Source organism: Venturia canescens, chromosome 1 (genome assembly GCF_019457755.1).
Source record: "Venturia canescens isolate UGA chromosome 1, ASM1945775v1, whole genome shotgun sequence".
Classification (NCBI taxonomy): Eukaryota; Metazoa; Arthropoda; class Insecta; order Hymenoptera; family Ichneumonidae; genus Venturia; species Venturia canescens.
Window position 1 is genome coordinate 28,926,826 of NC_057421.1, and position 23,372 is coordinate 28,950,197.

The following is a 23,372-nucleotide window of genomic DNA, read 5'->3' on the forward strand; positions in this document are numbered from 1 at the left end:
CGTGCCAGGATATATGGCTGAGGAAATAATTAAATTTGTCCGGATCGATACTACCGAGTGCTCGTGGTTCGAACCGCCATGATTAAATTCGTCGAAATTAATCGTATTCCAACCGTAGGATGGTCCACGCGTGTGCACTCGCAACAGTTGCAACTTCGAAATCTCTGCCTCTATCGCTCGGTTCCCCCTTTGTTTCCCTCTCTCATTCGGATAGTCATTTCTATTAGGTTATCTCCTGTCTATAGCTCATATTTGCAAACGTTCTGCGGACATCTCGCATACGTAATTCTCTGAGTACATAACACTTTATATTTATATCTATATGTTACTATATACAGATGTCTATTCGGTTAGTAGATATAATCTACATAGAAGTAACTGAAGCATTACAAGGTTTGTAGACTGCCCAAACCTCGTGCGTTAAATTACAAAGCCCGACCCATCATTATCAAATTGGAAACGACCAATAAACACAAAACTGCAATTTCCATGATTTAAATTATCCGCGCTTTCATTTCTCGTACAATTATTTATTAAAATTATGCTTTTCGTCTGACGACTATTAATTGGCTCCCATTTTCCTCCCGTTCGGTTTTCATCACATTCTATGCTCGAATTATTGTGTTAACTAAACGGAAAATTCAATTTTTCGCTCTTGCAATAAGCTTTGAGAGTAATTGCGCTAAAAATGTCATCTTATAGCGGAAGAATTAAGAATAAATGAAGCTCTGATAGGAAGCTTAGTAATTGAATCTGGGCTTACACATAGTCTCGTGGCCGCATGTCGAATGTGTGAGAGAGTTTCATACAGCAGTCAGAGAGTTCCTGTTGGTACAGAGACGTCAAGGACTTGAAGAGGCAAGTCGCACGAGCTGGCCTGATTTATCGTGTGTAAATCTCACGTCTCAGTAATCGTAGCATATGTTATATATTCTCGGTGCATTTCGTTCAACGTCGCACGTGTATACATATACACTGCCATTCAAAAGTTTTAGAATCATAATACCCTTCCTTTGAATGTACGATAAATTTGAAGAATCTCAAGTAAGATCTCAAATAGTCGTACATTCATATAAAAATCAAGACTAAAGAAGTGAAAAAAAAACCGAGAAATGGCAATATAAGAGTGTGACCTCTTAAATTCCGATAAGAAGATAAATTAATCAGAAAGTGTTAGTTGTCAGTTTTTGAGGAAACGCAATATATCTTACTGTGGAAAACTTAAATTTTCTTTATTCATTATGGCAATTCTAAATTGCTATTCCAAACATTTGTTATTACAATTCTGAAAAAATTGGTAATCAAGAGAATGCTACGAACTTTTATTTGTTTTGTTGGTTTGTTGTACAATGTGTGAATGAAAAAATCAATGGAAATAATTCATGAGACAAAGATGGGCATTGAGATGAAATCTAAATTATGGATGCAGACAGAGTAGTAAAAAGATGGGAAGATGGAAATAGCGTGATACGTTGAGGGGGTGGAGTCCACGAATCCTGCCAACGGCGAACTTTATCTGAATGTTTCCTCATTCTTTTTTCGATGTTGCAGATTGTAAAGTGTTGTTGTGTACAATTTGTTTTATGCCTCTTTAATCTTTGACTCATTTTTATCTTCGAACCCGAAGTGAAGATTCAAACTGCGAGAGACTTTTCCCTGGAGGTGAAAACTGCGACGTAAAAACGCGTGCGTGCATCCGCATATTCCTCTGGCGTCGCTGCTCGTCGTTATGTTCATCGTCGTGTGTCGTCTCTCGTGTCCTCGTCCTGTACAAGTTCCCATCCTTGAGGACGACGCTAGGAAGAGAGGAGAGAGTTTGCCTCCTCCGCCTCCTTCTCCTCGACGAGCCCAGAAAGAGAAAGAGAAAAATTGCTGCATCCACGTTCTTGTGTGCCTTCGGGCTTCGGAAGATATACGACACGGTCTTCAAGACACACGCGTTACGACATTTTTCTTTCTCTTAAACTTTTTTTTGCACTCTTTTTATGTACTGCTGAATGTACTGCTTCGAAGCGATTCGTAGACGCACCGCGGATGCACACGCTATAGATAACGCGCAAAGCTCCAGGTGGATTGAGAGAAAAGACGATGAACGTCATTCTGCATGAGCGGAGTATACGCCGAAAGAAGGATTTGGATCGGTAGCCGGGAAAATTCGAGAATCAATCGATGTCAAATGACAGAAAAGAAGAAAACCGGAGAATCCGAGATCAATGAGAGAAGATAAATCGTTGAAGATTTATGGTTCATTGAAGGGCAAAAAAGTCGGGCGTAAATATGTAGCTGGTTGATGTTCAGCCCCTTGTTAATTATAATTTTTTCAGTTAGACTAACTGAATTTAATTAAAATGTCAATAATTCGAAGAGAGCCCGCATACTTTGTGAAGATAAATGGATTCAATGATGCAGCAAACTCCCGTGATCAATTTTCTCGAAGGATTCTCTTCGTATCGATGATATTCGATGATATCGGACAAGAAATTTGATCTATCAGTAAAATCAATGAATCCGATTCCGGAGTATTGTTCACTATCTTGAAAATTTTCAATGATATCCTGGTGCTGGTTAGCCTAAGTGGTGGAAACGAGCATATCTGGTTGCCAAGAGAACATGGAGGATAACTAGTTCTAAACTCTCTGGATGGCTGAACTCTGTCTCGTGCTAAGTGGCCACAACGACGTAGTACTGAAAGGTTCATCTAATGCAGAGCAAAAGAGAGAAGAGTCGAGGGAGGAATGAGAAGCAGAGCGAGAGAAGCGAATTTACCAGCAGACAAGAGCGGTTCATGATCTTGTGGCTGTGCTGTACAAGCTTCCATGTACCTAAACCGTGGATGCAAGAACTTTTCTCGGTAACGAGTTCTCTTTCTCTTTTAGGGGTGACGATAGTTAACTGATAATGGCAAAGACAAGAGCCGTTGATGCGACCGGCTGCTTAGGCATGGTAACGAGTGAGGAAATAGCGACAGCATTTCGTGTTGGGATAAAATAAATATTTTCATCTCTCTTTGCTTGTTCGCGTAATCGATAATGAGGATTCTAAATATTTTATGCTACTACTAACATCCATTTGTATTGATATAAATACCTATGAAAATAGTCACCAAGTCGATGGAGCATACAATGTACTGTTCGGAAATTTGTCGATTACCATGAGAATTGGTCCTTGAAAATTTTTAACAAACTCACAACTTCGATTGTCATATAATAATAAATCTGGAGCCGCGGCTGGGGATGTGGAAACAGTAAAGAATTCAGGAATCAAAGTCTTCCTTTGGCAAACCAATGACATGGAAAAAAACTCAAATTACTTTAACGATGCACAATCCACTCAAAACGAATAAAGGCATCACGTATGAAACATTATAAACGGCGGAGACGAAAAGTTCATTCATCATATCCGTGTCTGCGAGTTTGCGATTTGTTAAAACAGCAAGATGAGAATTGATAGATCTGTCGCTTTCGAATTAGAACTTGGTGAACAATTCTCCAACGAATCGTACACTCAAAGGTTAAATAAATCATTGTCGATCCCGCTGCATCTAATAGACTGCCCACGCTTTTTCTCTCGTGTCTCCTGTTTCCATTTTATACACTTTTACCTGGGAAATCTCTTGGTTTTGTGCCATAACTCATGCCGGTACATCCTCCGCTCTATTCGACAGAGATTAGAGTGAAACTTCAGAGGAAAATATACCTTCGAGTGCTGTCGAAGCGGAGAGGATGAGAGAAAAGATATTCAAGAAATTAAAGTATCTTCCTCCACGCGAGAGATAATGTGTACGCTGTACACATATGTATACACGATGCTGCAGGTCCTGATAAAGTATATACAGTACGAGTATATATCAATAGTGTAGCTGTGACGTTGTCACGTCGCGAGAGAGGAAGAAAGAGAAAGAAGAGAAAAGTGAGAGGTAACGCTTGGATTTTCCAATCAAATGCAATGAGAGAGGCTGCGGCATCTCGGGCCCGAGATCTCTGGAGTAAGGACATCATCATGAGAAAGGAGGGCTCTTCGCCTACGGCCAAACACGGCGCCACAGCACGTTTATGGTGGCGCTATTACCCACGTTGATCTTCCATCTCGTCTTCTTTTCTATATATTATACGATACGTATATGTTTTGATATTCGTATACGTATATAAATACTGGTGAAGATTGGGATGTGCTGTTAACGACGTCTTGGAGTCGCCACCGTAGCAGCTCTCGCAGAGTTCGTCTACAATAATAACGCCCCCGCGATCATCTCACGTCTTTGAAATTTCTTCGTTTCTTTCTTCTTTTTTCCTCAAAGATGGGTGTATATACACGGAAAAAGGAAAGAGACGCGTGAGAAAATTTCGTTGGACCATCATACTGATGCTGGGATCCAGGGAAATATTGAACGCTCTTGAATAAAGTTTCATCGAATCTTTGTATCGGGTCGGACGCTTCAATGAGGATTTGATATAACGACGAAGTTTGTGTCGCTGAAGTGCAGTGAATTTTGCATTTCTTCACCTGCTGGCACTTCAAATCGATTAACATTATTCAGATTATAAAAATACTTCGAATGTGCCAGTCTTTTTACATGAATATGAAAAACTGAAAACACATCTGTTATATTGAGATTTATTTTGACTGCTTATCCCTCAGTTATTCGCTCAGTTTTCTCAATGGGAACAATGACTCATCATTGCGACTTGTGCGTATACAAAAATGCATTCCATAACCATATAAAACGTGAAAAAAAATCATGTGATGCAGATGCATGTGCGGAATGGAAAAATCTTTGCTGGGTAATATCTTTACTCGAGATTGCTCGATTTCCCTCTACTCGTGAAGCTGAAGTAGCCGCCATTTGCTGGTTATTTGTCGGATTATGTTTGTATATTCATCCCATTATTGTGAAGTACCAAATCAATACGTTAGATTTTAATAGAAAGATGTACATTCATTCTGAACAAGAACACTGCAGTCGAGTCAATAAAGGTTTGAATTTTTCTCAGTCCAAAGTGGAATTACACCCGTTTTGACAGTTGACAAATTTATCGTTGAACGTTGTTGTGAATTAGAGGCGAATCGAAAAAAAAGGTTGTTGAACGGAAGAAGATTGATAGGGACAGATTTGCGGAGTGATCAGTGTCGTAAATCGGACCAGAGCGTTTTTCCAAATGAGCGGCGTAACAGAATGAGATGGAGGGGGGGAGGAAGCGCGAAAAAAAGAAAGTGGTTTGAAGCCATTGCGTAAATTTTTTATCCACCGTTCTCAACATGAATTTCCCGTCCCGATGATTGAGAGAGCACGTCTTTTTTGTCCGCACTCTTTCAGCCCATTAATCTCGAGCTGTGAATTGCCTCTTCGTCAGTACGCCTATAAAAACGAGTGGATAGAGGAAGAGGAGATCCCGTAAAAATTTCGGCGTTGAGCTGTGTTCGATCTCCCCATGGAATCAACAGTGCTGGAAAACGCTGACATTTCGATTATTTATGAGACTCGTTGCCGTACTTTTTGTCCTCGACTAATTAATTTCTTCCGTGTGAAAATTCGATTTCAACTGCATACTGCATCCGAGAGAAAATTGATAGTGATAGCCAGCTCATTTGTTAAACGACCAGTCTCCTTCCGGTTAATTATCCAATGAACTGCTATGTGAATTCAAAATGAAAGTTCAACATCGTAATGCATCTTGTGATAATCGTGATAAATATGATGTCAATAATGAACACAAATTTTATGACTAACGAATGAGAAATTCGAGAACATCAGGCAGCCTCCAGGCTGCTTCATTTTTCATTCAGTTTCTTCACAAATCGAATCAGTCCAATAAATTTACTTATGAATCATAAACTTTTCAACCCTGCGTTCTAGCTTTTGCACATATGTAACACGAATTCGAGACACAATTGAAATCGTTGTTTCTACTCTGACGAATGATTGGGAATTCAGTGATGAAATTTTCTAGCTTGGCTTCTGGTTCGACGATCCTTGAATCGTTCGTTTTTTTTTCAATCAAATCCTGAGTATCGTTCAGAGAGTTATCCTCAATTGTCCATTGCAATTCAGAATTTTGAAGCGATTATGCTTTAACGTGTATAAGAATGATTTCAACCATTTTCGAAACATTCTTGTTAAGCTGAAATGTAAATTTCAACATGCACAATAAAAATAACAAATCGATGTGACGTACTTGTTCAGAACGATCGTGAAAATTTTGCATGGACCAATGGGGATGTTTTTTTTTCTACGTTGGGCACACCCTGCATAAGGCTCTTCCCCAAACATCCTGCTCCATCCGACAAGAAAGCCTTAGCTGAAAAAACACTCTAGGGATAATATTTTATTTGTAACGTTTTCGGGAACACCCTTGTGGCTCATCTTTACCAGACTATTCCATCACTTCGACCCTATTTTTCCCCACTTTACTAAGTTTCGTGCTCTCGTGAAATCTCCTGTCAGTAAGGCTCGGTTAGTGCAATCAGGGACTGAGAAAAACTGCCTCCCGTTGAACGATCGATACGCAAGGCTCCGCATGCACCCATTGCTGTCGATAATCAACGGATGATATCGAGAGCCGCAGCAGAGGCCGCTTTCGAAATAGCATGCGTACATTTTTGGCATTAATATTGCTATTCTTCATCGATCCTGAAGACACTATTATATTCCCTTAATTCTTTCAAAAATAAAATTATATCGAACGACGAAGACGAAAATTTTGGAAGCTGCCGATTACAGTCCGAGGTGTTTTGGTTCAGCATAAAAAACAATTGAAAAGAAGTGCGAACAACAAAACGTTTGCCGAAACTGGGATTTTTAAAGAAATGCCTGCGTGGCTTTTTTGTGAAAAATTGGCATCCGATCGTTCTCTTTCCTTCTTCCACCATTGTAGTGAATTTTGATTTATATTCCTGTTATTATTTGATGAATTTCTAGGAATAAAGATCGATCGTTTCGCATTTTTCCTTTCATGCACCGTCGCCGTTTTTCACAAAACGTGATGCTGTGTAATTTCAATTCTCTTGCGAAAAAACAAACCCTGTCTGAAAGTTTCAACGAGATGAATTGAGTAGTTTTCGCGAGTCAGTAGCAGACAGACCGATGGATGAACTGACTTTTTTATTGAGCAGATTTATCTTCATAACCACTTTGCGAGGTTGAAAAGTTTATAGAAGCTTTTTTGGAAACGGGTCATTGCTTCCCAACTCAGTTATATAGCGACATAGAAACAATGCGAAACTGGCGATCAAAGATTCAAAACAGCAGAGACCACACTTCATCCGGTCAATTTATGTACACGCATATATATGTATACATGATCATAAATTCTCTTTATGTAGAATATTTATGGATTCGCTCGACGCACTGGAGCTTTATATATGCGTTCTAACGGAGTTTCCCTCTTTTATGATTGTTACCAGGTGAATGCGCCTCGTTATCCGGTCGTGGTTAAGCTCGGTCACGCTCACGGTGGAGTCGGCAAAGCACGCGCTGAGAACCTTCAAGAGTTCCAAGATTTAGCCTCACTGGCAGCCATGACGACCTCATACTGCACCGCCGAACCTTACATCGATACCAAATATGACGTTCACGTGCAGAAAATTGGAAACAACTATAAAGCTTTCATGTAAGTGCTCCGATGGGTACATCCGGCTGTAAAAACTTCTTCAACGCTTCAAACGGTTATTATGATGCCATTTTTAATTGCATTTTTACAGGCATCTCCCTGAGCTCGGGCTTATTTTGATGGTTACATTGTTCTAATAGGCGCGCTCACTCTGCGTCCGGTATTGCAGGTTATTTTCTGCGAGCGGTTTAAAAATTGAATCCCTCAATACGAATGTAAAACTCATACAATTCGGAATCCAGTCTCCTCATGCTCGTCGCATTTTTAGTTCTCGTTCTTCTGTATTTTAATTGTTTAACCCATTTTTCTCGTCACAATAAAACTCTCACAATAAAACTCTCAAGCTATTTTAATTCAGATGAAGCTATCATTTGAAGATGAAAAATTGTGTATGGATCGAAATTCAATGACCTAATTTATGTGAAATTCATTGGGAAAAGTATTTCTGCGAAAACCCTTATACGGTTATTAACGTCGTGATACGAAGTTATTTAATAACAGTATTGAAAAAATGAGAATCTCTTATACGATAAATTTCTGTTTGAATGACACGGAAATTTGGCAAACATGAGATGACTCGTCCGATCGAAGCGAAAGCTGGAACAATTCACTTTTGGTTTTGGCATTCCATCCCTTCTCGATTCAGTTTATACGTTCATAATCTCGACGAGCGAACACGAATCAATTGAGCTCCCTGGGAGGCAATCAGTTCCGCGATATTGGCCGTTTGGTCGCGGTTTATTCGTGCGACGAAAACCCTCGCATTACCGAGCAAACAACCCTCCATTCTCTATCCGCCAATCCACTACGCCGACATAACACTACCTCCAAGAGGTTTCTCTCACTTGTGTTACCCTTGAGGGGATATCATCGTTTCACCGATCATACCCTTCAACCCGGCTGAAAGATATTGATCCAATTGAAATAGGATTATAGTACCTTATCCTCGGATTATATTTCAATTTATTTTTGCATTACGCCCTTCGACAAAATTTATCAAATATTTTACGAAGCTTTTTTTGAAGGATCATATTTTCCTGGAGGCTATTTCGGTTCTACGCTCGCGCGAACCGAAACCAGTATATTTCTCCGGAAGCCTTCTTTATGCGGAAATACATTTTTTAAATTGATCCGTCCTCTACAGAAGCGGTTTGAATTTTTCCACGTGATCTGGCTACTGTTCTCATCGCAGTCGCGAATTCGAGTTACGACATTATTTTAGACTTTTACCAATCCTACGGATCGATTGGGCAAAAGTCAAATATTCTGCGTGTAGCGAATTCGAACATTAAAAGAAAGTTCCATCGCTGCTTATCGCGGGCTGATATGGAACGACGAATCGGCAATTGTGTGAAATCATGAAAAGAGATTTTGAATCTTATTCAAGCGTTTATTAATATTACTGGGAGAACTGGTTTTTAGTTTTCTTTTAACATGGAAAAAAATAGTCTTAATACATAATAATGGCATACAATTTCGTGGACACTTTCACAGGCGTAAGAGTATCAGCGGTAATTGGAAATCAAATACGGGTTCAGCGATGTTGGAACAACTAGCAGTGACCGAAAAGCTTCGCGCCTGGGTCGATCATGTGTCTCAATTGTTCGGTGGTCTTGACATTTGTGCGATTGAATTGTTAGTCGGAAAAGATGGCCGTGAATATATAATCGAGGTCAACGATAGTGCGTTGTCTCTGATGGGCGATTCTCAGGAGGAAGATCGTCGTCAAATCGCTGATTTGGTCGCCGCAAAGATGCAGGTGACTGTTTTTTTTTTAAATCCGTCAACGAGTGTTAAGGAGCTCTCAATTGCTGAGCTCGTTTTGTTGCTGCTCTATTGAGTTTTGTGAAATAACTTAATATAGGCTTAAAATTATAGGAATTTCAGATTAACAAAAATTTTTTTTTCTCCTCAAGGCATACTGTCGGCCGCACAGTGTTCTGACAAAAACAGCTTCAAGGGGTTCAATGTCCGGATCTAGCCAAGCAGCCAGCCCTGTTGAAGAACGTGGACCTCCGCCTGGACCAGCACCGGTACTCGGATCTCATGGTAGTATGGGCTCAATGGCCAGTATGGCCAGTCAAGGTTCAATGGGATCAACTACAGCTCTCGCAAACGATGTTGCTACGTCTGACAGTCACCAACAACTGCAACGTCGTGATTCACAAGGTACGAGTCAATTGAATTTAACGGTTTCATCCCAAGACGAATAAATTCGAATGGACGAGCGATAAATGTTTCCCTCTCGAAGGGAAACATCTTTGTTCACCATTGGCGCAAATAATGAGACTTTTTGATACATGATTTTGATCTACGATTTTCTTTTGACTCAACACTTATTTTTGCAATCATGATCGATTTTTCCTGCGTTTAGCCTCCATACTTATCGAAGCTTATTAGTTTTCATCTCAAATAAACGAAGGACCCAATCATAACAATGTATTCATATTAGCGAGCTACAACACTAATATTTTTTGGGTACGAGAATTGTTTGGAAAATCTTTGTCATTCGGAATGAAAAAGAAAATGCGTAGTTTTCGAGTTACATTTTCTACATGGCTAATTGTAACATATGCGATGGTTTTTAGTGAAAAATGTTTACCGCAGCAGCATTTCGTTACGAGCTTGCAAAATGAATTTCGATTGATAGTGAGTTACAAATAATGGATCAGACTACGATACTTGCAAAATAAAAATAAAACAAATCAACACAACAATGCTGTGTTCGAATTTTCAATGCTGCTCATTCCGATATCACTGAGTTTTGTTGGCATACTTTCATCAGTGATTCTTGTCTCCCAATTTAATTAGTGGTTTGAATTATCAGCAATATGGCATCAAAGTGACCAAGAGTAGAGCACCTGAAGTATAATGGTCCTTTGGTATGTACAGAACGACTATAACGTAGAGCCTTGTGGGTGTAGTAATAGGTGTATGTGACGAAGTACGAAGTGAGCAGTGCCCAATGGGCGTGACCAGCCCGGTTACCTTTGCCGATGGGTATTAATTGCTCAGCTTTCCATCGAACTACTTGGGTGGCGGTTATACACTTTTACGTTTTCTGATAAGGCCCACCTAATCTCGAACAAATTTTTTTCTCTAGTACAAGTTCGGCTTTTGTACTAAATCATTGAGGTTTCAATTTTTGTGTTGACCCTCGATTTGCCTCTTTCCTATGATCTGATACACCGAATCATACATTACCGGCATAGTAACAAATATTCGATCCGCGAGCCATTGAACTTTTGTTGTTATTACGAAGAGCTAAATTTATGCCATTTCGATTTAATTTATTACCATTTGATTCCGAGCATATTCATCAACGTGTTAATGTAATGAATATGCCGCAGTAATGAAATAAACCACGGTTTATTTAAGGTAGTTCATGCACGAATCGATTTTCTTAAGAAAGTCTTGAAATTTACAGAGTTTAAATGGGTAGCCGACTGACACGCATATCAAATTTTAAAAAGTTCGTCTTATTGGTTATTTAGATAAAAGTGTTTAATGGACAAAAGAATATGAAGAAAAACACACAGGGGCATAGAGACTATGCGTGAAAAATCGTTCATCTTTCCATATAACGAATGAAAGCTTCTTATACAAAGTTTATGAAAAGGTACATAATAACAATTGAGTATATAATAAGGGTCTGGGAAAAAAATCGAGACGATTGTTTTACTAGAAATAAAGACATATTACATTAAAGATTGAACGAAATTGGTAATGAGCACTCGTATAACCTTACATTTGCTTATTTCGGCATTTTGTTTATTCTTGGCTTGAGCCATTCTTGTCATAGCCTTCTGTCTTTTTATTAATACTTTTTTCTTGATCCATTTTCCTTCTGAAGCGTATTTTAGCCAGGGACGAATAAAATATTGAGTTCAATCAGTGATGGATCCCCGTTCGATTAATGGCTTTTGTAATTTCATTCGCCAAAAAAAAAGTTGAAAAAATGTACTTACAATTTCGAATGAAAAAGTCTGACATTAATTTAGAGTGATTATATCTTTAATTAGGAAGTAAAAATCAACCCAATTTAGACACCCATAAAATACGATCCTACGGGCATGATCTACCTTATAATCATTTTGCTTGAGATAGAACGACTTTTATCTTGTTTTTCGCACACGCATAGGAATTTCCTCTGGGCTTTGGCGTTATTTGATCACAAACTTAATCTCACTTTCGCCACTTCCTTTATGCTTTATTCAATTGGCGACGTTTCAGTTGATTTTCTCTCACATTTCTATTCCTGGTCATCCAGAAATATCCATATATTATAACTTCAAATTTTATTTCATTATTTGGAGAATTTTCAACGTAAATTACGGTATCCAAACCGGTTGAAGGATCACTATATTTAGCTTCAAACGTCGTTGCAATTTTTTAACGAGTACATCTGCATAGAATGCGATTATCATATTATAATATATAAAGAAAATTTTCAGCCCTCCTTTTCACCGGATTAACAGTGATACGAACATCGATGTTTATCATACGTGAAAATATTGAGGGTTATTTTAGGGAGTTTGGGTACAGGCGATACAATGTTGCCATGCTAAACCATGCTAAAAACATGAAAAATTTCAAAAAGTTCAGAATTTTATAAAATTTGGTGAACATATTCTTTAGTGCCAAATTTGACAATACAAATTTTTTAAGATTTTTCTTCTACACAGTTATCGAGTAATTGATCACTAAAGTTCACATGTATAAGCATAGCGTTTCCATATATATAGGTATACATTCCGAGCATAAGAAATCTGCTTCAATGCGTAATTACTCGATAACTAAGTAGAAGAAAATTTTGAAAAAATTTGTGTTTTCGCACTTGATGTTGAAGAAAATTTTGAAAAAAATTGTGTTTTCGCACTTGGCGTTGAAGATCATTATCACAAAATTTGATCAATTTCTTAATATTTAGACTTCTGTACCGAAACTCCTTAAAACGGATAAAATTTCGATTTCCCATTTTCTTTAGCATTTAAAAATATTGAGAGTGCTGCTGCAGGTCGATAACTAATTTCAAGAAGCTCGAACCAAAGACCTTTATTTTTCATTCTCGGTGATGCAGTGTCTCAATCGAGCACAGTAAGCAGCGGCGCAGCTCCGCCGAGTCGGCGCTCAGACGAGCCACCACCCTTGCCACCATCGAGAACACTGTTACATCGCCAGGGCAGTCAGTCTCAGAGCCAGACCGGTGAAGATTCCGAAGACACAATGACGAATCTTCGTAAAACATTCGCCGGTATATTTGGCGACATGTAAAACGAAGGTGCGAGCACGGGGCCTGGGAGAATACCAATGCCGACGAATTGTCAGGAGAAAAAGTCAACGGGAATTCCTTTGACCGATGTCCCGGCTTAAAATGAGATATTATCGACGGCAAATTTTCATTATGACGATTGCAGCACCAGTTTACTTTATAAAGAACTAAGTTTTACCGTGAAAAATCGAGATTTAAAATGAAAAATGAATGAACAAAGGGAAAAAAACGAAAAATCAGTATTATTTCAATGTCCCTCCGGGGCTTTGTCAGCTAAAATAGAAGGGTGCTCGAGATAAAGAGATTTAAAAAGCATGACAGCTGCCGTCGATGACTTCTTATGGGTGGTTCACGTGCTCGCATTCATTCACGAATGATCATAATAATATTCATATATTATAACGATTAATCATTTGGAAAAATAATAATGAGAAAACAGTAATAAAAAAGAATTAGAAGGTCTAGCGCACAGAGTTAAGGTGTGTATCGTTCTGATATGCGATAGACTAACAACAAACTACATCGTAACTCGCACTCGCACATTTCCAGATTATCGCAGTGGTTCACAATAAAAACATGTTTATTCCACATGATGGGAGCTCCCATGAGGCTAAGCGACGCAATAGTTTATTATTGGCGTTCCACTTGTTGTGTTGCAAGAACGAAGGGCGTTAAAGAGTGGCAGAAAAAAGAGATTTTTATTGAATAAAAAAATAAAATTTATCTCGCATATATCCGAGAAAGCAAAATATTGTAACGAAAGCTTTGATTTACGAGTTTTTCGATTGTAACCCGATTCAGTGAAGAATAAGGCTCCCGAATGGCTCATTTCTGGTCAAACGTACTTTTTTCATAGGGAACAAAAACATGGCGAACGTTTCCGAAGATCGCATTCACTCGCATGGATGAAATTTTGCCTCGAAAATGCGGGTGTTCAAATACAAAAGCGCACAAATAGTTTTTAAGAAACGAAAACCAGAACAATTGTATCGTCCCCGTTGGTGAAAACATCCTGCCACGTAAGAAGAGGATGAAAACGAAAAATACATAGTTGAGAAACGAAAGTTGAGAAGCGATCGATCGAGGCTATTTGTGAGGTCATGAGCTAGAAGCGCTTTGAAGAAAGAAATTCCATCTTTGATCATCGAGCCAATATTTGAACGGGGAAAAACATCGAGCATCTCTCGCCAATTCGATAAATCAAAGCCTTTCTTTCCACCGCCTTTGCCATAATCTGCAAATGTCTGATCAATGCGTGACTAATGTAAATTAGACTTTTGATAAAAAGACCGAGTGTACGAAGATCAGGATTGATACCTAGGAATTCGAAAGATTGTCCTGGACAGAATGCTAAAAAAAAGAGAATATTTGTCGGCGTGATTTTAAAGAGAAACAGCACTCGAGCGCATAAAGATAATGGAAATAAATGGAGAAATGGAAAACCAGCTGGAGGTTGATAGTATCATAACGCATATTAATTGTATACGAACGAAAGAAAGCAACGATTTTATTCGAACGAATGAAAGTGTGGATAGAAGATACGATATCTACTTGGAAAAAGTAAATTGCAATTCTGGAAAAAGACAGAGTCACGAAAGAGATTGCTCGATAGATGGGATTAAATAAAGTGTGAGAAAAAACGAATGGCGTAGACTCGGTCAACCATAAGGAAAATCTCAGGGGTGCCTCTGCTGCACTAGATAACCCAAAGAGGGGCAAATAAAATAGAAAGAGGGGCGGATAGTGAAGGGAGATAAACGAAAAAATCAGATAAGCATCTGAGCAGTAGAAAATTACTAATGGGGAGTAAAAACTGCAGTTCTCCATCGTAACGGCAAGTAAAAAAGAGAAAAAAATATGATATCAAGAAAAATAGAAACTTCATTTAACACGGAGAAGGGACTCGCCCTTGGCCGAACAAAAAATCGTTCTGGCTGAACGAGCGATTTTTCACATTAATTGAACAAGTGTTCGATGCTTCGATCCGTTCGTTAATTATCAATCGCTCGTTATTGTTAGTTATTCGGGTCGAAAAGAAGTACGAAGATAGCAACACACGCAATGTTATTCAGTTGTCTATCCTGTTAAAGCGTGTTTTCAAATATTTGTGTTAAGTTTATGTCTAGTGTCACAAAGAGATTATTGAAAGTTTCATCGTTTCATCAATTTTTATTCAAAGTTTTTCCTTTATCGTTATAGCTGGTTTTTTGTTAAGGGAGATGTTGCAACGGTTTTTTGTTTTTGTTTGACATTAAGATACGTTATGGATACCAGCTTTATTATTATTGTTCTCACAAATGAAAACGTAACCTCAATACGAAATATTATTCAACATTATTCCCCTCACACACACACACACACACACACACACACACACACACGAACAAACTGGTTGAAAAATGAATTAACTTTTTGTTATCTCTTTAGTTGAATCTAACAGCGAAATATTGCACCAACGAAGGTTCGATGGTGGATCATGAAAGAAAAGAGCCTTTAAAAAATAGGCACCGGTAGAGCGAAGGAAAATACGAATTTCACACGGATTCGAACCGGATGATTGCACTAAATATATATTATATAAATTGGTCGATTGATCGCCGATATAGACTTCTATAATCAAGTCGTACCTACACGTATTTAATCGTTAGACGAAAGTGCTAAACTTAATCAAATAAACGATTTAGCTGTACACATTTTTCGTTTTTTTAAGCGCGAACGTTGCTCGTGAGGAGTCGCCGGATTTTTTCAATCTCAACATTGATGAAATTGACGAGAAAATAGTGAAGAAGAAAAAAACAAAAACAAAAGAAAACAGAAATGACAAACAAGTTGGAACGAGACGATGACACCCGTCACACGTCATTTTTTCTTCGATATTCATTCATCATTGTTCTTTTCAACCGCGCCTTGTCTCGAAAGAAAACAACGTAATTCAAGTTCGCAGCAACAAAAAACGAAAAAGATACTTACACTTCACGTATACAAACAAATACACGCGCGTACGCACAGCACACACTTACGTACGAACACGTGCGCTCGCACGCGCGCGCGCGCACACACACACACACACACGCACACGAGACACGTACATTCGCAAACACGCGTGAGCGCATACGCGCGCACACACATGCACACGAATACAAAATAATAAAATATATAAATGTCGGTTGTAGTAAGATTCGCGTATTTCGTCGTGCTATAGAAGGATCCTCGGAGTCGATTCTCGATTTTGCATCGCAGCGATAGAAAAGAGTTTTTCTTCAGCGTCGTAACGGAAGTTGAAGAAATATAGGATAGCAACGATCGAAGATAAGGTCGCTCGATCGAAACGGGAGGAGAGCCGGGTCCAAATTCCCAATTCCACAAAACTAAATCTCTGTACGTGTCTTTATCTTCAATAATCATTGATAGATTTTTAATTATTACGAGGAAAAACGTTGAAGTGAATGTTGAAAAAAAGAAAAATAAGAGGATTGAGGAAGAAATAAAATGAGATGGAAAATAATAATAATAAAAAATAACTAAAAATAGTAACAGTGTAGGAGTGCAGACGTTTGAATCGCGTCTGCAACCGTAACAGTTACCTCCTTGATTTCAACGCGTGCTAGCCACATAATCGTAAACGAAATACCGACATTCATAAATATTGGTAAAAATAATTAAAAGAAAAACCACAGACACGGACACACACACACACACACACACGCACACACACACACACACTTCCACGTGACACTCGCACACGGACAAACAGACACATACTCACGCAAGAACAAAATATATAACATTGGAAAACTACCCTATAAACACAGTAATACATACATATAAACATAGACGTATATACCTATATATTACATTATGATTACATACACAAATATATACATCATCAAACGGACGTGTGACAAGTGTATTATTGCATGCATTATGATTCTTGTTGCGGAGTGAATGAGCGTGATGACCACAGTATAATTGATATATTATCGTATAGCTGTAAGAAAAACCTGTCGTGTGTATGAATGGAAAGGAGAACATGAAGGATTTTTGTGTGGAATGCGATGAATCGATTGACCACAATCGATTAAAAAAAATATGAAGTTCTTTTCGTTGTATTGTTTTTGTTGGAATGAAAAAGTAAGAAGTGGAAATGAGTTTGAGAAGAAAATCTCTACGGTTTGATGACCGTAGCGAGGAGAAGAATAAATATAATAATTTTTAGGCGGAAGGTGATTGTCACTGGCAATTTATTCTGTGAAGTTGAGAGGAGTCAGGTTGAGAGAAAATAGAAGCAGGATAATTGCAATAGTGGCTTCACTCTTTCGCCAGCCTAATCGTAGCTGTAATGATACATCGATAGTAATAGTACATCATATTTAACGAACAATTCTCGTGGTTCCCACAGCAGGCGGGGTATTTTTCCTCCGGAAAAATACCTTTAAAGCTAAGGGAAATACTAATTAATGTTTCTGTAATGCGAATAGACTCGTTGATGAGTGTTTAATATTAAGGGAAAAAATAGTTGATTAGAATGCATGGCGCTCGGGGTGGCAATGAACTTGCGACTTGTAACTTCCGTTTGTTCGATCTTTCGGTCGTTCTTTTTATCAAACGAATATATAAACGATAGATAAACGAAAGGACGACTCGGCCGAACCAACGGATTTTCCCGGGAATCGTGATCGTGGGGGCAAGTATCAATTCTACGTGGAAAAAAACAGCATGAAATTCATGAAAACACGTGAGAACGATCCACGATCATGAAACGATTCCAAATCGGTTTATACGTCATTTGACACGCATAAAAGCGTTGAAATTCGAATAAAAAATGACAATGAAACAGGTAAAACTGCACCGACGCCAAAGCATCCGAGCGATAAGTAACGCTTTAGTTTATAAGCATCGTAAACGAACAAAATACGTCTATATATGCATGAGTTAATGAATAATAATAAATATATGCATGGTATCGGTATAATGAGGTCATAATAATATATAATTATCTTATTAAATCACACCAATGAGAACGAGATAAAATCATGAATAAAATGCGAGATCTACCTGTCGTCGTGTTATTAAGAATTATCAGAGTTTGGAAAGACTCTAAAATTAAAGTTAAGCCTAATAAGAGCATTTATGTGGCCAGGAAAGCCGTATTATAATATTATTATCGATATACATTAAGATTTGTAGTGTTATTAATAAATATTTCCTCTTTTTGTGAGTTATTATAAGATCACGAAGAGAGGAAAGATTAATTAGTGATTCTAAGTGAATGTGAGCTGTAACGTTTGTTATCCGAGACTCGAAAGAGATTCGTTCGAAGATGGAACGAAGGCTCTCGCGCATCTTTCTCTCTGTCGTTGAATACCCGACGATCTGTTTTTACACACTGGAGTTTCATATGGCCTGGAGAATCGTCCGCACCCTTCGTGGCCAAACACGAGCGCTTTTACAGAGAAACTTCAAATTCAGATTGCCAATGATGAATATTGGAATCCGTCGATTATTCGACTTTTTCTGCTGTAAAAGGGAAAAGGAGAGTGATTAAAACGGCTGTCAGCTTTCGACAACGCGCCTAACCTTCGCTATGCCCGAGTCGGGTTTAAGCAGGAATTTTCAAGTTTGGGTGTACTCTCTCGCGGTCGAGAAAAATCGCGTCTTTGACGACTGTGAGTTGAAGGATTATCGAGATCACCCGTTGAAATATTCGCTCAAACCATCGCGTTGAAGCGTCTTTTTGTTTTGTCATAAAAGATGCGCTCCGGCGCCCGAAGACCGCGTGCTGCTCGACGAAGACAGACGTTTTTTTCAACCACGCGGAGGTCAAAGAGAGCCTCTGAGGAAAAGGTTCGAATCTCTGGAGAGTTTTGGAGATACAAATGAAACGATACTGTTGCACCCGCAACTTTATCCACTTGATCAGCATAAACATCGATGGGGTTCTAACGAATCTATTAAGAAATAGAATAAGAAAAGAAAACACGGTAAAAATCGATTTACCGAATTAATCGATACTTACTGCCGATTAAACGGCACTCGAATGAATGATAAAAATAATATTAAGTCTAATTATAAGAACAATAACGATAAACAAGTATACATTAAGGATAAATATTAAGTAAGAGCGTGAATGAAAATACTCCCAACTCTTCCGAATAGCCGAGACGGAGGAGTCAAAAAAGGGAGATTTGGGTTTTAATTTAAGGTTATTTAAGCATTGGATCGAAGAATATTTCTCGTCGGTCGGGGTTGATCGTTAAATTCGAAGTAAAATAAGAAACCAAACCACATAGGAATAATACGAAATAAGAATAAGTTACGAAAACCGTAGTTCTAAGCGACTTTTAAATAATATTGCTATATCCAGTAAAAAAACCTTCGTTGCGAAAAGGAACTCAATCAGGTCGTCAGTACATAACTTAAAACGCGGACGATCGTGATTGTTTTTCGCTGAACGAGGTATAATACGAATGATTCAAACAAGTCCGTTCGTTCGGGAAAATTATGAGAATCGAAAATTAAAAACGATTATTCGAGCGCAAGACGCAATTGCATAAACGATTGCGAAGTATTCTTCAACGAATATGGACGAAGTATTTATTACGAATTATTGATTTTGATCAATTAGGCTGTTGTGAAGTCTCGATATTGTAGCATTAACTATGTATACACATATATATATACAATATATATACGAATACGTATTAATTATAACTATAACAAAAAAAACGAAGAAAAAACCAAAAAAAAAAACAGTTAAGCGCTAATCTCTATATATTTAACGTTCCATTCCAAAGTATATCCTTACTGAAAATGTTGCTTCCTCCATGTGAAAGCAAAAAAAAAAAACGAAATCTCCCTCCACTCCTGAAAATACCTGTCGAAAAAAAAACTTTTTCGATATCCACCTGCCGTGTTGCAAGTATTAACCAACTAAGAATACTATTTATAACTAATACGAAATCCAGTCATCCTCGTCGAAAAAGTTGTAAGAAACTGAAGACGAGTTAACATATATAAAGGTGTAACGAAAACAATGAGAAAAAAAACAAATATACCCTTTGAGCCACGTTAGAATCGGGACACGTTGTAACCGCAGTGTTCTGTAGATCTGATCTGTTAAATATATGGTTAAAGTATTATGTAAGCTGCAGGTAATAATAAATATCGAGATAAGCGTAAAAGTGTTTATTTATTCAATACACCACATTTCTCCATTAAATCATCGTTTTTTCTTGATTAGTTGATTTTTGTAATTGATTTGTCAGGTAAACTGTGCACAATTTGCGAGGAAAAATATAGTAAGCGGTGTTGAAAACGAGGCTTTTGGTGAGGTCGCGCAACTCTCGAAATTCACTCGTCAAAATAATGTCTTGTCGAGCTCCGTGTTGAGGGAACGATTTCGGTACATTCCACCTCGCGATACCTCCCTGCTGAACGTCGTACTTCGCGCGTAATAAGCTGTTGGAACGGTGTGAACTGTTGGCGAATAATAACCGTAATCCATCGAGGTGCTTCGGTAACAGGGATGAGGCAGTGGACTCTCTTCTTGACGATATCCCTTGAAAATTCCTTCACAAAAATAAATATAAGTCTCGTCAATACGTAAACTACGAAAATCAGCTGCACGGAGAAAACGGATTGGTTTTTTATACAGTGAGAAATATATTATTTTAAAAGAATTTTAAAACTATTGTTGGGCACCGATTATAGCATTTTTTGAGTTTTGTACCTTTCCGTCACTTGAATTCTATAAACAGCTTTATGTAGATAGCAAAAAGTAATGCATGTGAGAACTATATTTCATTTTGTTTTCGAGTGTTATTCATCGTGTCAGACTAGCATTTACTGAAAGGTATTGTAAATAACAATCTTTTTTACCATGCGTTTAGTTTCTTTTCCAGGGTTACTCGAACATGTTTTACAATATAAATATTTGAAGTGACTGAAACCATTTTTTTACCATGATTATAGAGAAAAATACTCTTGAGTCCTTTGAATAAAAGGTATGGGTTTTGGTCTTTTTGCTACGGTGCGGATAGAACAATTCTTATTATCGGCCTCGTTTTCTCTGTGTGCTTTTTTCTTTGAGTCTTATTCAAAGGTTCTATTCACTATTTTGGTAGATGACATGACGTTGAAGTTTGCAACGTTGGAGTCCAACGAGGTGATCTAAAAAAGCTCTCCATGAAATTCCAGTAATTCTTCTGTTCTGTTACCTGCCTAATTTGCAATTTGAAGTTTTTCAGTCACCAATGATTCGTGAAATAAAAAATTGGTGAATTACAAATGTTATTTTCGTTAATTTCGTTGGACTCTAACGTTGGAAACTTCAGCGTCGTTGGATGACTGTGTGTAATGAAATTAAAATGAATAGGAGTTTTAAAAGTATTTGAATAGCAGTCTCTTAATGCATGAATAAAAAGCTTGATTCGGAAGATCGAGGGAAAAAATGACGCTACACAAAATTGAAAAATTGAATGGGGAAAAGATGGATTTCCCGATACGTAAATAAATAATTGTTGTCAAATAATTATTTCACAAACTAAGTTTTTGTTTGAAGCTCGGGTGAATTCGCCGAAGAGAAAATTGAATAGATAAAAATAAATGAATAAATATTTACATAATCACTAAAAAAACGTGCAAGTAGAAATTCGGACTCAATGAATTCGTTGACAGACATAAGGTTCCTGATAACTTCCACCAACGCATTGAAAAGTGCCTCGAACGTCATGGAACTCCCTGACGAATTTGCCCTCGACGAGAAAGCCAGGTTCGATACTGGCGTTGGCGAGTCCTCGAAATATCATGAAATCAATGCTGAGGGGTTCATTGTTGCCAATGAAGAGGACAGAGAGTTTGTCCAATCCGTCAAAAGTGTTGATTTGTAAAAGACTCGTGATGCGATTTCCGTTGAGCCAAAGTGATTCGAGGGATTTCATGTTACGAAACGAGCCCGGTGTGACGCGTTGCATCAGATTTTTGCCGAGATCCAACTCGTTCAATTGATCAAGACCTCGGAAAATATCGTTGTGAAGATCGGCGATGTTGTTTCTCGAAAGGTACAAGAGATCGAGATTGGCAAGCCCGTTAAAAGAGCCGATTGGCAGATTATCGATTTCGTTGGAATCCAGAGCCAAAGTTTCCAATTGTCGAAGACCGCGAAACATGTTGCGTCGTGGTGAAACGGTATTATTCGTTATGTACAATTCACGGAGGCCGGAAAGACCTTTCCACACTCCCGGCGATATCTTCGTCAAATAATTATAATCGAGCAGAAGAGTTTCGAGATTCGTGAGCTTCGCGAATGCCTCATCCTCGATCAGGTTAATACGATTGCTTTTAAGATCGAGATACGTAAGTTGTTCCAAATTATTGAAAATACGCTTCGTTATTCTGCACAGTTTATTCTCAGATAAATATAGAGCTGTGGCGTTTCTCGTGTCGATAAAACTCTCACCGGAAATATCGGTGATTCCATAATTATCCAAATGGAGCTCAACGTCGTCGATCGTTTGTACCGCGTTAATGTCCTCGAAACTTACGCTCACGAGATTCGAGCTCGAACTTGTACACACCCAAAGATTATTGTACGAGCGACAATCATCCGCCTCGTCGAGCCCGAAGCTCGCTGAAAAGATCGAGCACAATAATACGAGCCCACGAAACAACATATCGCTTTCGATTCACGCCGCTCTCTCGCCTTTATTCGCCAACTTCAAGAGCACGACTAAATTAATTGGACGATCTTGCATGAACTCTCGGGCCCACTATCATACGCAAGATAAACAATAAATAAATGTACATTGGAAAGAATGTACTATCGAGTGAAGACAACGCAACGAAACAATTTATTGACGATCGTTTCATCCTCCTTATTTATCACAACTCTTGAGTCACTGCACCGTTTATCAGAAACTGCTTTTCCTCTTTTGTGTATGCACGTTTTACCGATTACTCGTTCTTTCGACTGTTTCTGTTAACCCTTAGTGTGCATCTGGGGTCAGGTTGACCCCAAAATTTTTTTTTCACATGAATAGCATTTACAGATGAGCATCTCATAAGTAAAACCCCCAATATTAAGAAATCGTTATCCCCTCTCTAAAAGTAGGGAGCATAGCCACTTCATACTCCAAAATAAATATACTTTTTGGAACGGTTGCAAAGTGGACGATTTTTCCCTTAGAGCATGGACCCTTGTCTGTAAAACTCTGTAAGGATTTTTTTTTAAACTCAAAATTTAATTTTTTTCGAAAGATTTAACCGAAAAAGTGCTTTTTACGCGCATTATCAACTTTGAGCACTTTTTTGAACGATGAAAAAAGATTTTTTTGGAAATCCGACTTTGCAGCCTCAAAGTTGAATCAATTCACTGCAAAAAGTGACTAAACCTTTTATTCCGAAAAGCGCATAGTTACCGAGATATTCGATGTCAAAAATGACCTGGGCTCAAAGTGACCCCATGTGCACGAAATGTCTCGCTGTGAAGGTGTGCA

General features: G+C 38.3%; 2 protein-coding genes across 5 annotated transcripts in view; one reads left to right on the forward strand and one right to left on the reverse strand.

The window, feature by feature from the left end:
- Positions 1 to 20,060, forward strand: part of Syn (synapsin) — a 109,232-nt gene extending 89,172 nt beyond the window's left edge. For all 4 annotated transcript variants that reach the window (XM_043433767.1, XM_043433765.1, XM_043433766.1 and 1 more), the window contains 4 exons: positions 7,402 to 7,607; positions 9,102 to 9,366; positions 9,524 to 9,776; positions 12,688 to 20,060. In XM_043433767.1, coding sequence (XP_043289702.1) covers positions 7,402 to 7,607; positions 9,102 to 9,366; positions 9,524 to 9,776; positions 12,688 to 12,881 — 918 coding nt within the window. In that variant the 3' untranslated portion in view covers positions 12,882 to 20,060. The remainder of the gene's footprint in view (positions 1 to 7,401; positions 7,608 to 9,101; positions 9,367 to 9,523; positions 9,777 to 12,687) is intronic.
- Positions 20,061 to 20,309: 249 nt separating this feature from the next.
- LOC122419328 (leucine-rich repeat-containing protein 15-like) lies at positions 20,310 to 22,565 on the reverse strand. Its single transcript, XM_043433769.1, has 2 exons — positions 21,500 to 22,565; positions 20,310 to 20,448 (listed from the first exon to the last, which is right to left on the reverse strand). The coding sequence occupies exon 1, from the start codon at positions 22,548 to 22,550 to the stop codon at positions 21,537 to 21,539; it is 1,014 nt and encodes a 337-aa protein (XP_043289704.1). The 5' UTR covers positions 22,551 to 22,565; the 3' UTR covers positions 20,310 to 20,448; positions 21,500 to 21,536.
- Positions 22,566 to 23,372: the final 807 nt, after the last annotated feature.